General features: G+C 38.3%; 1 protein-coding gene across 7 annotated transcripts in view; it reads right to left on the bottom strand.

Annotated features, from left to right (window-relative positions):
* The window catches only part of BBS9 (Bardet-Biedl syndrome 9), a 458,930-nt gene that overhangs the window by 430,650 nt on the left and 8,222 nt on the right, over nt 1–20,058 (bottom strand). For 5 of the 7 annotated variants that reach the window (XM_058724625.1, XM_058724627.1, XM_058724626.1 and 2 more), the window contains exons 2-3: nt 10,488–10,608; nt 1,667–1,817 (exon numbers count right to left, since the gene is read on the bottom strand). In XM_058724625.1, the coding sequence (XP_058580608.1) occupies nt 1,667–1,817; nt 10,488–10,599 (263 nt within the window). In that variant the 5' untranslated portion in view covers nt 10,600–10,608. Of the gene's footprint in view, nt 1–1,666; nt 1,818–10,487; nt 10,609–20,058 lie in introns of those variants that run through there. The other 2 variants (XM_058724629.1, XM_058724630.1) reach the window with 2 other exon arrangements.

The raw sequence follows: 20,058 nt of genomic DNA on the forward strand, positions 1-20,058 counted from the left end.
CCACTCAGTTCTGGGCTTGTGGCCAAATCTCCACTTTTTTTTTTCCCCAAGAAAAGCAAGAAAGCAGGGATTTTATGTGAAATCCCTGGTTCTTAAATATCAGCAACTCTTTTAAATTTAAAACACATCTGCAAGGAGTCCTCCAAGGCATGACCTCTGATACAGACTCTGTTTGTTCTAAACTAAAAGAACTATAATTGAAATCTGAAGACCTGGAGTGGGGTCCTGACTCTGCACCTTGGTATCCGTGTAATCATTTAACCTTTCAGAGTGTTAGTCTCTCATTTACAAAATATGAATTCTATTAGATAATACCTGAAAAATATCATTATAATGAATATAAATGCTCACCATTCACTCTACTACCAGAAAATGCAAATATATACAATTATCACATATTCAATATTGACTTCAAAAAAATTTTATTGCCCTGAACACTCAAAACAATTTTTCTACCATACACAGGAAAAGAACATGATGTCATGGAAAGGTAATAGAGTATGGAGTCAGATAGACCTGGGTCTTGAATCCAGGCTGTGTGACCTAAAGCTCTGAGTTCTAGCTAGTTTCCTTATCTTTAAATACAGATCACATCGTATAGATAAGATTAATGAAATAGTACTAGTTAATTAATGCCAGTTCAGTATCCACTCATTAATGTTAACCTCTCTTCCAACAAGTGACCATGTAGATAACAACCCTACTTAGAACTACTGAACAGAATGATCATAACAGCACTTCATTCTTTTAAAAAATGAAACGAAAGTGGCTCAGTCGGTTAAGTGTCTGACTTCAGCTCAGGTCATGATCTCGCTGTTTGTGGGTTCAAGCCCTGCTTCGGGCTCTGTGCTGACAACTCAGAGCCTGGAGACTGCTTCGGATTCTGCGTCTCCCTCTCTCTCTGCCCCTCCCTCGCTCACACTCTGTCTCTCTCTCAAAAATAAATACACATTAATTTTTTTTTTTTTAATGGAAAGATAGGGGTACGTAGTTTGCTCATTTGGTTAAGCATCTGATTTCAGTTCAGGTCATGATCTCATAGTTCATGAGTTCAAGTCCTGTATTGGGCTTTCTGCTGTTAGCATGGAGCCTGCTTCAGATCCCCTGTCCCTCTCTCTCTGTCTGCCCCTCCCCGACTTGTGCACATGCATGTTCTCTCTCTCTCTCTCAAAAGTAAATTAACTAATTTAATTTAAAAATTAAACAAAAGAAACTAAGGACCTTTCTACACCAAATAAGTACTAATTGACTTTAAAGCTTCAAAGTTATTTACCAAATACCAAACTGCTACTTTGTCTAATTATTTAAACAGACATTTATATAATCTGTACAATTAGTGCTTTAAGTAAGTGATTACTTTCTATTTCTTTATTTGGTTATTTTCAAAAGTTTCTCTCTTTTCCTTTAAACCTCTGATGTGTCAGGGATCTTAGTCTGTTTCTATAAAAAAATTCCTAAATTATTCTCTTAAATGTGCTGTTTTCCATATTAAAAAAAAAAAAAAAAAAGTTCAGTACATGAGGAACACACACCCAGGTAAAAATATCCAAAAAATATATTAACTCATAGATGGTCTTTTTTTCATTTAAGAATCCACAAAAATGACACAGTGGGGAAATGACACTCTAAGTAAGATAAAATGCCAGGATTAGTGGGCTGTACTTACGAAACAAACTTTCCTACTTCCACTTGTAGTATTGGATCTCGTAGATGCACTTCTAGAAGCATATCTTCAGCTTGAGCACCATCTCCTGTTTTTACAGGATGGGGGTTAAAGATTCTTAGGTATCCCATAAAGCTACCCACAATTATTTTATCTGTGGAGAGATTTTTTTAAAAGATATAAGAAGAAACAAACATTACCAACAAATTTCTTTGGAAATAAACTTTCTAATGTCTAAAAAAGAAATTTAAAAATTAAACAATCAAGTCTTGTTTCATATACAATGGCCAAGCTGCCAACAGATGATGTAATTAAAATGAACTTATATTAATAACATAGTTTTTCAAAAAGAATTTTTTTATATCACCAATATTCACACATACTAACGTATTACATGTTTTTCCTAAGCCTTGCTTTGGTGTCAGTGTTTATAATTTAACTCAGTCAAAGTAAGTCCTTTTACAAAAGACTAGTATAAGGTTGCAAACTGATTTCATCATAGAGTATCAACTCTACAGCTGGTTGTAAAAAGGATTCTGAGGCCTCACTACGTAGAGTGCTCTGATTAACAATGTCTACACTTGGACACAAGAGGGAGAAATGGTTAAGATAGGTGTTGTGTGTTGAAGTGTGTCCCCCAAAAAAGATATAATGAAGTCCTAACCCTCATTATCCATGACTTTATTTGGAAATTAGGTCTTTGAAGACGTAATCAAGTTAAGATGAGGTCACACTCAATTAGGTGTGCAATAGGACTCTCTTACAAGAAAAGGAAGTAGAGATGGCAGGGGAAGAAGAATGTCCTGTGAAGACATGCAAGCAGAAGATGATCATGTGACAATGGAGGTAGAGATTGGAATGATACATCCACAAGCCAAAGAATGCCTAGGACTACCAGAAGCTGGAAGAGGCAAGGAGGGATCCCAGAGGCTTTAGGGATAGGATGGCCCTTTCAACACCTTGATTTCAGACTTCTAGCCTCTAAAAACTGTCAGAGAATAAATTTCTGTTGCTCTAAGCCACTCAACTTGTGGTACTTTGTTATAGCAGCTCTAGGAAACTAATACTCTGGGTTTTGAAAGTGCTGTATTAGTATAGAATATTGACTTTTTCTCATCTACTTAAAAGTAAGAGTTCTATATACTTATTTACTGAGAGTTTATTATGCGCCAAGCAATGGTCTAAGTAAGTTCTTTTATGTACTAACTCACTAAATCCTCATAATAACCCAATGAGAGAGGTACTATCCTGGGAATTTCAATCCTGAATAGAGACACCAGGAATCTGCTGCTCGATGATCTGATGGCAGCCCCCTGGAGGTCTACAAAGTCTCTAGAGCCATGCTGTTCCCATCCCCCACTAAGGCTTGGCCAATTCAACTCTTCCTGCATTTGGAAGATCTATGTCACTCTTACTCCAATCCCTTTTCATTTGTATTTATCATAGCTGTTTCCTGTAACCTATGGCCAAAAAAAAAAAAAATAATAATAATAATAATAATAATAATAATAGATTTTTAAAAATTGGCAGCAGAGAATAAATTGCAGGTATCGATTCCTACAGGGATATTTGGAAATTGGCTCTTTAGCTGAGCTGGGGCACAAAAGCAGTAAGACTCCTGTTCACATTGTAAACAGGGTTAAAAGACACTGTACACAGTGACAGAATGGCCACTCAAGTTAACACCTCCAGTTAATGGGCATCTAAGACTCTGTGCCCATTGCAGGTGGCACTCTAGTGGACTGGATAGCTGTTGACCTAGGCCAACTGAACAGGAAGAAGGAATACCAAACCATATATAAGATGGCTTTTATAAAGGCACTGGATAAGTTAAAATAAGAGAATGATAGGTTTAAACCTCAAAATTCCCATCTCAGTGTAAAGAATAAAACTCTGGGTCCTTGGGACGCTGCAGAAAGAATTTCTCACTTCTAAATCAGTGGGGCTTAACCACTAAGAATCTAATTCAAGGATTGCTTCTATAGGTTTTAAGTTCCAGTAACAAGTGAGTTCACAGTCTCTTCAGGTTTCCTGCATAAAAGTAAAGACAGGGATGCCTGGGTGGCTCAGTCAGTTTGAGAGTCCAACTCTTGGTTTCAGCTCAAGTCAGGACCCAGGGTCATGGGATTGAGCCCCGAGTCAGGCTATGCACTGAGTGTGAAGCCTGCTTAAGATTCTCCTCTTCCTCTGCCTCTCTCCCCCACTTATACATTCATTCTCTCTCTCTCTCTCTTTCTCTCTCTCCCCCTCCCTCCCTCAAAAAAAAAAAAAAAGAGTAAAGACATTCATCAGAAAGAGGGGGACTACAATGTTACATAATGAGTTACTGGCAAAGTCTTGGATATACTTAAACCTCCAAACTTTTCTAAAACACTCCCCCACTGAGCTTGCTATGTATCCCACCATGCCCTAATCCCTATTTCACGCACTAAATAACCAAGATTCAACTTCAACACAGCCCTATCTTCAAAGATAAAAGGAAGGCAGGATGGCAAAGCCCACATAACAACAATTTAACCCCTAAAATCAAAAGGTGTAAGTATGATAATTAAAACAGCAGGACTTTTATAGTAACCAGATCTCCGGTAATAGTCTAATTTCTAACTATGATTAATGGGATCCCCAGGAATGAAATGAATAGGCAACTCATTAAAACCCTTTTTTTCCCAGTGGTTCACTTATTTTTTTTATTACCAAGTAGTATTCAATTGTAAGAATGTCCTATAACATGTTTATTAAACTCAAGTTTTTTGGGAGGCACCTGGTGGCTCAGTCAGATAAGCATCCGACTTCGGCTCAGGTCATGATCTCATGGTTTGTGGGTTCAAGCTCCGTATCAGGCTCTGTGCTGACAGCTCAGAGCCTGGAGCCTGCTTCAGATTCTGTGTCTCCCTTTCTCTCTGTCCCTACCCCACTCGTGCTCTGTCTGTCTCTCTCTCTCTCTCTCAAAATAAATAAACATTGAAAAAAAAATTTAAACTCAAGTCTTTTTTTTGAAATCTATAACTAAAAATATTCTAGGTCCATGAAAAAGAGGACTAACTCAAGCCACTATATAGACAGTCATGGCATCTCACTCATTTCCACACTTAAGTCAATTTACAGATTCACGGCCCCTTGAATAAAGACAACACAGTGTATAGATGTTGCTATAACACCACACATGCCTAATATAAATTTTCCTCAGATCCTTCCTTATAGGACCAATAGTCATTTATTCAGGTGACTGAGGGAAGGGAAATACCTAAATTGTGTGAGAACGATGAATACTGGCTCCAGTTACTACTAACTCTCAAAGCCCAGAAATATACTATTGTTTCTAATTATGGAGATTCAGTAATAAATGAATTTTTTAACTTAGTTCAACCAGTGAGAGAGCAAAGCCAGCCTATGATTTCTCTCACCCAGTTTCTGAGAGTTTAAAGGATATGTATTGCTGGCACCTGGGTGGCTCAGTTGATTGAGCATCCGACTTTGGCTGAGGTCGTGACCTCATGGCTTATGAGTTCAAGCCCTGCGTCTGGCTCTGTGCTGACAGTTCAAAGCCTGGAACCTGCTTCAGATTCTGTGTCTCCATCCCTCTCTCTGCCCCTCCCTCACTTGTTCTCTGTCTCTCTGTCTCTGTCTCTGTCTCTGTCTCTCTCTCTCTCTCAAAAATAAATAAACATTAAAATTTTTTAGATTTTAAATAAAGGAAATTTATTTCCACAGAAAACAGTAGAACACCCATTTGGTTCCCCAACATTTACATGACGGATATTATATTGGGACAGCTGTATGGAAACCACTGGAACTCTATCTCCCAGTTAGGGAGAAAATCAAAAGCAATACCACTCCTAGGCTTGATTTGGGGTAGTTTCCAAAATTCATTGCCAAAAAGCTTCAATATGCACATGTGGTGATTCCCATCACATCCATGTTCTATAACCAAATGTGCCAATATTGAAGTCTAATGGGTCTTATAGAAAGAGTAAGGGTTGATCTGTATAAATTGGCAATCCCAATTTCTTCTATTATTCCACATCTTATCTTTTCTTGGAGCCAACTGATACGACTCATCTGCTTGAATACAGTTCTAGATCTTAATAATGCATTTTTTCCTTTCTAGTAAACACAGAACAACAGAAACAGATGGCTTTCACCTGACAAGAAAAGGCATTTATCTTTAAATGTACTGCCACAACCCAATCTGCAGGAACCAGGACTACCTCATCACCTCTTAACAGCCAAATAGGACTGAAAGAAATCTGAGTGAAACCCAGGAATCTCCAAGGACCCTCACCCATACTATCGGGAGCAGCAATAAATGAAACTACTACAATCCTCTTCAGGCGAGCATTAGTGTTCTAGATCCCTCAGGAATGAAGGCCTACACCAATTCTCCGGTTCCTTAATCTCCACTCAAGACCAAGAGCCCTATGATGGCTCGGAGCCTGGAGCCTGTTTCCGATTCTGTGTCTCCCTCTCTCTCTGCCCCTCCCCCGTTCATGCTCTGTCTCTCTCTGTCCCAAAAATAAAATTAAAAACGTTGAAAAAAAATTTAAAAAAAAAAAAAGACCAAGAGCCCTAATCAGCTGGTCAAAGTTAAAAAAAAAAAAAAAAAAAAGAAAGAAAGAAAAGAAAAAGCATAGTTACATAGCCTGGTGACCAGACACAAAACAGAAGGTATTTCCCCATTATGACTTCTTTAAGTTACCATACAATTTTTTCTACTCCTTAATCTTAATTTTTAAAATTTTTCTTTCTCTTCTTTTCGTATAGGTTTTGAACACAGATTGTACATACATACCACTTAGTCTAAAGGCCAAATATTGGAACATGGTAATGACTCAATGACAAGAGATAGGGATATCACCCAAAGATCCTGGACTTTTGCAGAGCCAGGGCTCCCTGAAAGTGTCTCTGAAGCAGTAGGTGCACATGGTTTATCTCCCACTGCAGATGGGTAGGAACACATGCTTGTGCAGTATATGGGGACAGCTGCCACAGGTGAGGTATCAATGCTGAGTAGCTAAAAGATAAACATAGCAGCTATTTTTCTGTCGGCCCTATGTTTTCTACTCAGGATTCTTACAGGAAACTAACTCTCCTGCCTGACCACAGGCTGGCATGAAACCTAAGCTGACCCACTCAGAGTCTCCCTCTCAGCCTCACTCTCACTACCTCTCTCACGAGTCGGAATCTTGAATTAAGAAAAACACTTTAAATGCATGGTGTCCGATTTCAACAGGGATCTCAAGACTTAGGAAGGAATCCTTCTATATATCAAGTTGGCTTTGCCTACAATGATTTCAAGATGCCTAATACCATCTTTTCACTCTCTGATCACCCCAAAGAAAGTAGGGGTCATTACTGTTTCAACTTCCCGACCTGACCTGCAAATTTCTCTTCATCTGTATCCATTCTTACCCTCTCACCTTCTGTCACAGTGAAAAAAAAGTGCTCACACCTGTTTAAGGGTAACTCTTCCCTCTGCACACCTGATCCCATCTCTATCTTCTCTGAATTCCTGCTCTATTTTTTTTAAGATTTTATTTTTTTTATAAAATTTTTTTAATGTTTATTTATTTTTGAAACAGAGAGAGACAGAGCATGAACCGGGGAGGGTCAGAAAGAGAGGGAGACACAGAATCTGAAACAGACTCCAGGCTCTGAGCTGTCAGCACAGAGCCCGACGCGGGGCTCGAACTCACAGACCACGAGATCATGACCTGAGCCGAAGTCAGACGCTTACCGACTTGAGCCACCCAGGCGCCCCTAAGATTTTACTTTTAAGTAATCTCTGCACTCAACGTGGGGCTCAAACCTACAATCCCCAGATCAAGAATCACACACTCCACCTACAGAGCCAGCCAGGTGTCCCGTCCCTGCTCTATTATATCCTCCATGCCATACACTGAATTTTTCCCACTTCTCCTTACCCTATGCTGCCCCCCAGTTATTATCCTCCCTTCTTCCCTTCACAGCTAAGTTTCTTTAAAGAGCCATAAACACGCAGTCTTCCGAGCCTTCCACTCCTTCTTCTCATTACAAATCTAGATTTTGTCACCATTGTGCCCACTCATCCACCCTCACCAAGAACACTAATGAACTACTTGCTGCTAAATGGTGTGGAAACTTCAGTCTTCCTGTCACTAAACCTTGCCTCCCAGGTACCAGCCCAACTGGTTCTCCTTCCTCTCAGCTTGCCCTTCTCAGAATCTATTACTATCTACCCTTCCCTAAACCTCCCCCTTAAATGCTTGTATGCTAAAGGTTATGGTCCTAAGGTTCCTGCCCCCTTATTCCACCTTCTTTCCCTGTGCATTTTCATGCATTTCCAGGGTTTCAAATACAACCAGCATACGGCTCACTTCAAAATCACTACCTCTATTCTGCCTACTAGACATTCCTTTCTCAAACAGAGCATGTCCCAAACTGCTCTCATCTACCTTCCACTCCCTAAGATCAACAATAATTATTCAACTGTAGGGTACCACCATTCAACAATGGAGCTTGTCAAAAATGCAGATACCTACACCCCCCTGTAATCCACCTCCCTCCAGGAAACATGGCCTTATAGGATTTTATATAGGTGAAATAGAAAATCTTTATCTATAATAATCACCCCCAGAATATGATGATGCTGGTGGTCCAAGTTTTGAGAAATAATAATCCGGGATTTTTTTTTTCCTATGTGGGACACACACAGGAAATTATTTTTGTATAGTATCCTTGGGAAAACAGAGGAAACTGCTCACAGTGGCCAAAAATTGGGAAGAAGCAAACTAGTAACTGGTAACCCACTGGTGGCACCTCAGTGAAGAGCTCTAAAAGAAATGAGTAAACAGTGGCCTATTAAGACAATCAGGATAGTTTCCAACCAAGTTGAGCTTCAGATAGTTTGGGCGTAAATGAGTTTGAAATTGTTCTCTATGGCATATATTTTTGTAGTCTCAGCATTCTATGCTGCCAAATAATAAGGGAATCATAAGTTTTAACAGGCAGGAGATAAGGTTCATAATGTTTGAGGAAACTCTCAGAACACCCTCTGAGTAGAAGACTTTCCCATCTCCTATCAGTGGAAGGGCAGGGCCCAGATTTTCCTTAGAAATAATCTGGGTGCTCAGTACAGCTTAGTACCTCCCATTCTTCTTTGTCAATATAATTTTCTTCTTTCAGGGGAAAAAAAGGAGGAGAGAGGGAAACAAACCACAAAAGACTCTTAACGACAGAGAACAAACTGAGGATTCGTGGAGGGAGATAGGTGGGATATGGGCTAGATGGGTGATGGGTATTAAAGAGGGCACATAGTGGGATGAGCACTGGGTGTTGTATATAAGTGATGAATCACTGAATTCTACTCCTGAAACAAATATTGCACCGTATGTTAACTAAAATGTAAATTAAAAAAAATTTTTTTCTCCTTTCACCTTGTCCCCAAGATTCTATTGTTTTTGTTATAGGAAAGGGAAATAAAATAACAAAAAAATGTAAGGGGACAATATTTATAAACACTGAAAAAAGAATGATTATAATAAGTTTGTTTTTTAAAAAGCTAATGACTATCTGGATTACAAAAAAGAAAAGAAAAAGCTCATGACTATAATCATTAAAACAGGAGCACCTGCATAGCTCAGCCGGTTGAGCGTCAGACTCTTGATTTTAGCTCAGGCCATGATCCCATGATCATGGGATCGAGCCCCATGTCAAGTTCCATACAGCATGGAGCCTGCTTAAGATTCTCTCCATCTCCCTCTGCCCCTCTCCCCAGCTTATGCTCTCACTCCCTCTCTAAAAAAAAAAAAAAAATTAAAAAAAAATAATAATAATAATACAATTTCCAAATAGCAATGACATAGAACTAAAATGTTTTAAAGACTGCTTCAAAAAATATGAAGATGCAAAGAGGAGCAAATCAATATAAGAATAAGACAGAATGTTGTTTTCAGTATCATAATATGAAAATGAAAGTAATGATTTAATTATTTTTCCTACCATCCAATAGAACTAGAAAAATTTTTCCATTCTGGTATGAATGGCTTTCAGATTCAACTTTTAGAAAATAGAATTTTCTGGGGCTCCTGAGTGGCTCAGTCGGTTGGGCGTCCAGCTTCAGCTTGGGTCATGATCTTGAGGTTTGTGAGATTGAGCTCTGCGTCAGGCTCTGTACTAAGAGCTCAGAGCCTGGAGCCTGGAGCCTGCTTCGATTATGTATGTCTCTGTCTCTCTCCGTCTCTCTCTCTCTCTGCCCCTCCCACTTGTGCTCTGTCTCGTCTCTCGAAAATAAATAAACAATAAAAAAAAAAAAAAAAGAAAATATAGTTTTCCTTGAAAACAATTTCTAAAAAATTTCAAAATTAAAAATATTTTGGGACACCTGGGTGGCTCAGTCAGTTAAGTATCTGACTCTTAATTCTGGCTCAGGTCATAATCTCATAGTTCATGGGATTGAACCCCATGTTTGGCTCTGTGCTGACAGCATGGAGACTGCTAGGGATTCTCTCTCCCTTTTTGCCCCTCCGCCTCCTTTCTCTCTCTCTCTCTCAAAATAAATTAATTAATTAATTAAAATATTTTAGTGGCTCTACTTCCAAATAATATGACAGAATCAACACAAATCAAAAAAAAAAAAAAAAAAAGAGCAAAACAGAAGTAAAAACTATCTTTGTTAGCCTTGTTAGCCTGCTACCTAAATATTACTTATAAGGAAAACTACCTTAAAAACTAGGGCTTAATTCTATAGTTCACTTACATTCTATAAAGTACATTTTTAAAAAGGAAGTCATTTTTATTTTATTTCTGTAAAGCTTTGCTCCAAGATGCATGGCCATAAGTTGCTTACCTTGTCCATTTCCAGTATTGTCAACATCAGCCAAACACAAACAGCCTTGATCAAATTCTTCTTTTTCTCCCAGAACAGTAGACCACCAATCCCGGGCTTTAAATAAAGACATTTTCGTTCACTATAAAAAGAAAGCATTTATTTATAGTAAAAATCTACTTCACACCATGAATTATGAATTAATTATTTCTTAAGGCATAGCAAATTAAACTTGGACAATGTTAAAACATTTCGGAATTTAACTTTAATTTTGTATTTGGCAAACATATGTGAAACCACAAATCAAATGGCTGGAAACATAATCAAATATTTTGCAATGCCATTGGAGAGTCAGTCTGAAAAATTATACGTGTATGTTGGGCCAATTCTCTCTTCTGGGACATGTAGTAGACAATGACACACAGTAACAAAAAAAATATTCTTTGTAGGATCAAGATTCAAATTCTAATAGCACTCATTAGTACATAATTCCTTAGCAAAATACCTAATTTTCCTACAGTTTGGTCACTGAAAAGACTGCATCATCTCATGCCACAATGAGTTTCTGAGAAAAGCAAATGAAGTCAAACGTATCAAATGGCTAACACTGGAACTAGTATATTACAAGGACTCAAAAAGCATTCACACCCTTTCCCCATTCTAATTGTAGAAAGGCAAAATGGAAGAAGAAAATTCACACCAAAAAAGAACCAGGAAAACCAGGTATAGGTGCATTTATACCACTATACCACTAACCATCTGTGACACTGGCAACCCATAAAACTTCTCTCTGCTTTGATTTCTCATCTAGAATAAGGGTATACCAGCAACATCTACCACAAAGTTACTGACATGGGTGAATGTGAATGCCCACTGGACCTCAAATTATAACACAAACATCACATATCCTGAGATTCTATGAAAGTTCGTTTATCCAACATAAATAAGCCTTTCCTTCATGCTACCCTGATTTAAATAATAGGAAATACAGTCAATTTTCCTTATTTATAAAGACATTCCATTCTATAAGGTCACAGCAAACACTGAGTTAGTAAATACTGAACTATTGCCTCTAGGGGAAATAGAGAAGCTCCTGTGAGCCTCTAGTCACAAATTTTTCATCAACCAATCAATACATAACTTTGTTTTTTGTGTTTCTCTGTTTAAAACTACTTTATTTAATATACTGTTGATTCATTAACATTCAACTCTACAGTCAGCAACACTATAACTCATATATTTGAAGGAAGCTTATCTGATACATGTATTTTCTCTGTAAGGTATATCACAGCCTTCTTGCACCTAATTAGAAACATTACACAGCACTTAAGCATTTTATATGGGGACGATTTTAAACAAAAACCAGAGCATATAAATAAATAAACAAATCCAAACAACAGAGATGTGGAAAACATGGCACTAAGTAGGCCACAAAAAGGACACTTATTTATAGTATAAAGCTGAAACAAGAAGGCAAAGAATCACTGTGATTGATATCTTCCAGGAACATGTGTGTCAAGTGACTTAAATTTTTTTGCCACTCTGTGTATGACCATGAATGACCCAAAAGCACCATAAGTATTGACTCTGGTATCACAAATAAATTTTAGCAAACAGGTAAACTCACAAATATGGAATCTGCAAATAATGAGGATCAACTATACATTTAAAAAATGTAAATCAGGGGCGCCTGGGTGGCTCAGTCGGTTAAGTGTCCGACTTTGGCTCAGGTCATGATCTCACTGTTCATGGGTTCGAGCCCCACATTGGGCTCTGTGCTGACAGCAGAGCCTGGAGCCTGTTTCAGATTCTGTGTCTCCCTCTCTCTCTGCCCCTCCCCCACTTGCACTCTGTCTCTCTCTGTCTCAAAAATAAATAAACATTAAAAAAAATTTTTTTTTTTTAAATGTAAATCAGGGGCTCCTGGATGGCTCAGTCGGGTAAGCATCTGACATGGCTCAGGTCATGATCTCACAATTCTTGGGTTCGAGCCCCGCATCAGGTTCTGTGCTGACAGCTTGGAGCCTGGAGCCTGCTTCAGATTCTGTGTCTCCCTCTCTCTCTGTGTCCCTCCCCTTCACACTCTGTCTCTCTCTCTCTCTAGAATAAACATTAAAAATAAATTAAAAATAAAAAATAAAAAATGTAAATCAATCTGCTTCTTAAAGTATGCCTTCCACATAGGTTAATCATAGAAAGCAAGACCACTTGCTTTCCTTAACTTGGCCAAGAAATTAGCTGAGAATCATGCAGTGGTGAAAAGTACAGACTCCAGAGGTGGTCAGTGTGAATTTGGATATATGTTCCATACAAACCAAGAAACCAAGGACAGGTTACTAAGAGTTACCAAAACTCCCCATACTTCAGCTTCCTCATCTATAAAATAAAGAGGAATAAATAAGAATGCAGTAGAGGCAACCTATGAAAAGGAAGAAAATATTTGCAAATTATATATCTAATTATGATTAATATACATAATACATAAAGAACTCATGAATATCAACAAAAAAATTGTTTTCATGGGCAAAGGACTTGAATAGACATTTAACCCAAGAAGAGTTACATGGTCAAAAAGCATGTGAAACAATGTTCAACATCACTAATCATTAGGGAAATGCAAATCAAAAACATAATGAAATACCACCTCACACCCATTAGGACAGCTACTACAAAAAAAAAAAAAAAAAAAAAAAAAAAAAAACAAAATAACAAGTGTTGGCAAGGATGTGAAGTAACTGGAACCCTTGTGCACTGTTGATGAAAATCTAAAATAGTGCAACCACTATGGAAACTGTATGGTGGTTCCTCAAAAAATTAAAAATATAAATTACCATATGATCCACTCATTCTACTTCTGGGTATATATCCAAAGGAAATGAAAACAGGAGTTCAAAGAGACATTTGCACTCTTATGTTCATAGCAGCATTATTCACAATATCTAAAAGGCAGAGGCAACCCAAGTTGGGTTTGTCCATCAGTGGATGAGTGGATAAACAAAGTGTGGCATATACATACAATGGAGTATTATCAGTCTTAAAAAGGAGGGAAATTCTGACACATGCAACATGAATGAACCTTAAGAACATTATGTTAAGTGAAATAAACCAGTCAAAAAGACAAATACTGCATGTTTCCACTTATATGAGGTACCTACAGTAGTCAAATTCATGGAGAGTAGAATGGTGGCTGCCAGGGTTGGGGTGAGAGAGAAGTGGGAAGTTTTAGTTGATGGGTATAGAGATTCAGTTTTACAAGGTGAAGAGTTTTGGAGACTGGTTGCACAAAAATGTGAATGTACTTAATACTACTGAACTGTACACTTAAAAATGGTTAAGATGCGGCACCTGGATGGCTCGGTCAGTTAAGCATCTGACTCTTGGTTTTGGCTCAGGTCATGATCTCACAGCTTTTGAGTTCAACCCCCACATCAGGCTCTGCACTAACAGCACAGAGCCTACTTGGGATTCTCTCTCTCTCCCTCTCTCTTTGCCCCTCCTCTGCTCACACTCTCTCACTCTCTCTCCCAAAATACATAAACTTTTTAAAAAATAGTTTTAGGGGCGCCTGGGTGGCTCAGTCGGTTAAGCATCCGACTTCGGCTCAGGTCATGATCTCGCGGTCCGTGGGTTCGAGCCCCGCGTCGGGCTCTGTGCTGACTGCTCAGAGCCTGGAGCCTGTTTCAGATTCTGTGTCTCCTTCTTTCTCTGACCCTCCCCTGTTCATGCTCTCTCTCTCTCTCTCTCTCTGTCTCAAAAATAAATAAACGTTAAAAAAAAATTTTTTTTTAAATAAATAAAATAAAATAAAATAAAATAAAAAATAGTTTTAAAAAATTATAATAAAAATAAAAAAATTAAAAATAAAAAAGTTAAGACAGTAGGGTGCCTGGGTGGCTCAGCTGGTTAAGCACCTGACTTCTGATTTTGGCTCAGGCTATGATCTCACGATTTGTGAATTCCAGCCCCACGTCAGGCTCTGTGCTGGCAGTGCAGAGCCTGCTTGGGATTCTCTCTCTCTTCCTCTCTCTCTCTCAAAAAATAAATAAAAAAATAAACTTTAAAAATATTTTTAAGTGGTTAGGGTGGTAATTTTATGTTATGTATATTTTCTCACAATTCAAAATAAAAATAAAAACTTAGTTTGAAAAAAGGAACATGGTTTTATTAGCACAACACTTGGCACAAATAAGCACTCAATAAACATCAGCCATTGCTATGGTTTTTACCCTTTTTATGATATTTTTTAAAACCTACATTGAAGAAAAGAAACAAATGTCCTTCAATGTGTGAATAAACAAACTATGGTACAGCCTTACCATGGAATAAAACTCAGCAATGTTTTTTAAATGAAGTAACAACAACTTGGATGGATCTCAAGAGCATTATGCTGAGTGAAAAAAAAAACACCCAATCCCAGGGGTGCCTGGGTGGCTCAGGCAGTTAAGTGTCTGAATCCTGATTTCGGCTCAGGTCATGATCTCAGGGTCTCAAGATTAAGCCTGGCAGAGGGCTTCTCACTGGGCATAGAGCCTGCTTAAGATTCTCTCTCTCCCTCTCTCTCTGCCTCTCCCCCTGTTTGTGCTCACACTCTATCTCTCTAAAATAAAAAAATAAAACAAATAAAAAGTCTTAAAAACATCCAATCCCAAAAGATCATATATTAAATAATTCCATTTCTATAACATTTTCAAAATGACAAAATTAAACTGATGGAAAATAGATCAGCAGTTGCCAGGGTTAAGGGAGGGCGTGACTTTAACAGACTAGTAGAAGGGGATTTCTTTGAGATGACGGAAAAGTTCTGTACCCTGATTTTGGTGGTGGTTTCATGGGATAAATTTTAATTTCTTTGAGCCATATTCCAAAAAGAAAAGTGTATGTAATGTAAAACTTAGTGAATCTAAATAAGACTTATAGTTTAGTCATAGCATTGTATAAATGTCAATTTAGTAGTTTGATAATTGTTCTGTTATTATTAGGAAATCACTACTTTTGCAACTTCTATGTGAGTATAATATTATTTCAATGACCAGTTTAAGGAAACAAACAACAAGAAAGAAAGGAAGAAAGATGGGGCGCCTGGGTGGCGCAGTCGGTTAAGCGTCCGACTTCAGCCAGGTCACGATCTCGCGGTCCGTGAGTTCGAGCCCCGCGTCGGGCTCTGGGCTGATGGCTCAGAGCCTGGAGCCTGTTTCCGATTCTGTGTCTCCTTCTCTCTCTGCCCCTCCCCCGTTCATGCTCTGTCTCTCTCTGTCCCAAAAATAAATAAAAAAATTAAAAAAAAAAAAAAAAAAAAAAAAAAGAAAGGAAGAAAGAAAGAAAGAAAAAAAGAAAAGAAAAGAAAAGAAAAGAAAAGAAAAGGCAAGCTTCACTCAAGGCCTCTATTTACACTAAAAAAGAAATCAGATAAAGGCAAGGTGTTGATGGACATGAAGGGAAAAATACATAATAGGTAAATAAACTTAAAATGAGTTTTAACATATGTGGGAGAGTTTCTGAAAAACATCTGCATCACTTGTTATTACTAATGGCATTATATAACCATACAAATTGCCAGATGACTAAACTTCAAATCTGGCAGCAAGCATACAAAAAATGTAATAAACACTTTATTACACTTTTATTAGATTTTTTTATTTGAGAGGGAAGTAACAGTACTTAATAAGTGCCATATATTCTCATTATATATTCAGAAATATATGGAAAGTTGTAATATACCATATCATTAGACTACCAGTATAAAGATACATCATTCTCTTGCAGCCCAGAGAAGAGTGTTACCCAAATTCAGTACCACTCAAAGACTCACTTGGAGGGTTCACAGCATTTATCATATAGTTGTCATCATGGCTGTGATTTATTACAGCAAAAGAATACAAAGTATAATCAGAAAAGGGAAAAGGTGCATGGGAGAAGGGTGTGGGGGAGCTGAGAGGAAATCAGACACAAGCTTTCAAGGTAGAAAACCTGGGCTCTGTGGTCAGAGGCCAGGGGGAAAAAAAGGCAAGATGGCCAGAAAACTGAATAGGGGCATCAAATGAGACCAAAGGAAAACCAGGAGTGAGCCACCTGTAAGGAAATGAAAAAAGGTATATCTAGAAAAAGAGAATGGCCAGCTATATGAAATGCTGCTGATAATATCATAAAGAATAAAGACTTAGAGGCACAATCTCCATTTGGAGACACAGCCAAAAACAGAAATCAATAGGCTAACCAACAAGTGTGAGATCCTTTGCACACATTCAGCATCAGCCAGTTCAAAGGACTCTTACAGAGAGAAAATAGAAAGGGAAGATCTATATGTTCAGCATCCAAAAGGGTCACATTCACCTCATGCACGCAGAAGAGAAAACCTCATGGGTTTTCTATAGAACAGATTAAATGCCTAAGTAATGGTCATGGAGAAGAGTTTTTTCCATCAATGCTATTAAATGATATTTTTAAAAAATCAAAGTGCTAAGATAAGAGACCACAAAAGACATAGCTACTGTTTGAATATAAACACACATGACTGAAATAGCTATTATGTGAAAATGGCCTCAAAATCCTGAGTTAATGAACAAATTTTTTCAGCTTGCTAAAATAAAAATGAAAAACAAAAAAACCCTCCAATATGAAAAATTAACTCTCCAACATAGAGAGTTGTCTGTAAATGGAAATGTTCTACATCAAACTATTTTTCAAGGACTTCTAGCATAGAATTTAAGATCTATTCTTCCTAACAAAACAACACAGGCAACATTTAGTTTCTGTTTCTCCTGCTCTCAGTTTCTCCTTAGTCACCCTTTACTTCACTAGCTGCTGAAAGCCCTCCTTTTCTACACTGTTCAGCTCCTTGCTACCCAAAGTGTAGTCCCTGGACCAGCATCAGTATTACCCAAGAACTTGTGATGCAAAATCTCAGCCTCATGTCAGACAAAATACCCAGATGATTCACATGCACCTTAAAATATAAAAAGCACCAGGTGACCTGATACCTGATAGCCAAAGTAAATGTTTTCCTATATTAGGGCTCTACTTTACCACTTCCTTTTTTCCTGGGACCTGTGCTACAAATTACCTTTCCAAAGCTTGGAAAAAAAAGACTTATTTTTCAAGCCAAAGGGCATGAACAGCTAGAAGGTACTTAGTAATCAGCTGGTCCTCTCATTCTGTAGGAGGGGCCCAGAAAGGTTAGTTGTAGGATTCCTCTAAGTCACACAGCTACTGGCAGAAACTTGTTTCTGTGTGCCCTCTCCCTGGTCTCTAGATCCTTGTCTTTTCAGGCTGCCACTGCCTGCAATTTAATATCAGGAAAAAAATTGAAAAGCATGAGTCAGTAGAGGGGTTATTTTGTTTTGCTTTGTTGTAATTCTTAAGAGGGGCGAAGGGTGCTGATTTTAAACACAGGTCCAACAAATGGCTCTTCCTCACAGAACCAGAGCTATTTAATTATTTCGGACCAAATGACTTTCCTACCAGGGCAAACATAAGGTAATACATAGCAGAACTGCATAAATTCCATTACATCAAAATCCTACATACTGGTTCTTCCATGTCCCAGGCACTATCACGTACCATTGTGGACAATAATGTATTGAACTGTAAGGACTTAGATCTCTATAAAGTTAATAAACAATAAGAAAACCAACAATTTGTGCTGATGTCAGTAGCCAGTATGTGCTTCCCAAATGCCTCTCTCTCTCTCTCTCTCTGATTTTAAAGACAGAAGCAAAGAAAGGCAAAGAAAAGCTGCCCATTCCCAAGAAATTAAGAAACCACAAACTGTGCTAAGTTGGCATACTGTTAATTTCCTTTTGCAAAAATTGGTGGATTTTAAAACAAGTTAAGCTGAAAGACAGTAGATATTTTTTATTTTTTTTTTATGTTTATTTATTTTTGAGAGAGAGAGAGACAGAGACAGAGTGCGAGCAGGGGAAGGGCAGAGAGAGAGGGAGACACGGAATCCAAAGCAGGCTCCAGACTCTGAACTGTCAGCACAGAGCCCGGCGTGGGCCCCAAAGTTACGAATTGTGAGATCATGACCCAAACTGAAGTTGAACACTTAACCGACTGAGCCACCCAGGTGCCCCATGAAGAACAGATTTTATTTTTATTTTTTTTCAACGTTTTTTATTTATTTTTTGGGACAGAGAGAGACAGAGCATGAACGGGGGAGGGGCAGAGAGAGAGGGAGACACAGAATCGGAAACAGGCTCCAGGCTCTGAGCCATCAGCCCAGAGCCCGACGCGGGGCTCGAACTCACGGACCGCGAGATCGTGACCTGGCTGAAGTCGGACGCTTAACCGACTGCGCCACCCAGGCGCCCCGAAGAACAGATTTTAAAAAGGAGCTCCTTTCCACTTTGGCTTCAAAGATGAGTTCCACAGCAAGCCTGAATAATTTAAGGTTGCTGAATATCCCTGTTTATCTACAAAAGGTTTAATCCTATGGCTCAAATAAAACATACATACAAAAAATTTATCTTTGCACATAGCAGTTGGTTTCCTAATAAGCATGTATATAATAACTGTTTACTCTTAAACAGTTTTACAAACACTAGATAGAGTACCTTGATACCTAATGGAACTCTGACCAAATCTTTTGATAACATAAGTATGTCTCCCATAACCATTATGCTATGCAATTTAAAGTTTCAGAAGATTTCACTTTTAGAATGACATGTGAGAAGCTCCATGGACCCACTCCCCAGGAAAATTGGTGAAAATTATTTTTTAAAAGAACCATTTAAAGTCTCTGGATATTGTCCTAAAGTAAAGAAACATTAAAAACCTCCTAAAATTCAGTAAGAAAATTAAAAGTCTATAGTATTTTAAAAAAACGAGATTCACTCATTCTCCCCTCACTCCTGGCTCACAAGATAGAAACTCCACTCCAGACTGGTACAGCCAAGAATAAGGCACCCTTCTCCCCACAGCTCCTAGTCAGAGAACTATCTTCCCTGGAGGAGCAGGACATCAGCATTATTCATCTTGCTTCCAGCTACCTGTTGCTGACTAAAAACAAAATAGAAAATCTAAATAGACCTACAACAAGTAAAGAGATTGAATCAGTAATCAAAAAACTACCCACAAAGAAAAGACTAGGTCCAGATGGTGAATTCCACCAAACACAAATAACAATTCTTCACAAACTACTCCAAAAAATAAAAGAGGAAGGAATACTTCCCAACTCATTCTTATAAGGCTGGTGTTACATCAATATCAAAAGTAAGCACACACAAGAAAACTACAGACCAATATCTCTAATGAATATGGATATAAAAATTCTCAGCAAAACACTAGCAAATGAATCAAGCAATATATAAAAGAACTATGCACCATGACCAGATGAGATTTACTCCAAGAATGCAAGGTGAGTCTAACATCCAAAAATGAATTACAATAGTACACCATATCAATAAAACAAAAATTAAAAACCACATCATCGTCTCAACTCAGAAAAAAGTATCTGACAGGGGCGCCTGGGTGGCGCAGTCGGTTAAGCGTCCGACTTCAGCCAGGTCACGATCTCGCGGTCCGTGAGTTCGAGCCCCGCGTCAGGCTCTGGGCTGATGGCTCGGAGCCTGGAGCCTGTTTCCGATTCTGTGTC

Source organism: Neofelis nebulosa, chromosome 4, assembly GCF_028018385.1.
Source record: "Neofelis nebulosa isolate mNeoNeb1 chromosome 4, mNeoNeb1.pri, whole genome shotgun sequence".
In the NCBI taxonomy this organism is placed as follows: domain Eukaryota; kingdom Metazoa; phylum Chordata; class Mammalia; order Carnivora; family Felidae; genus Neofelis; species Neofelis nebulosa.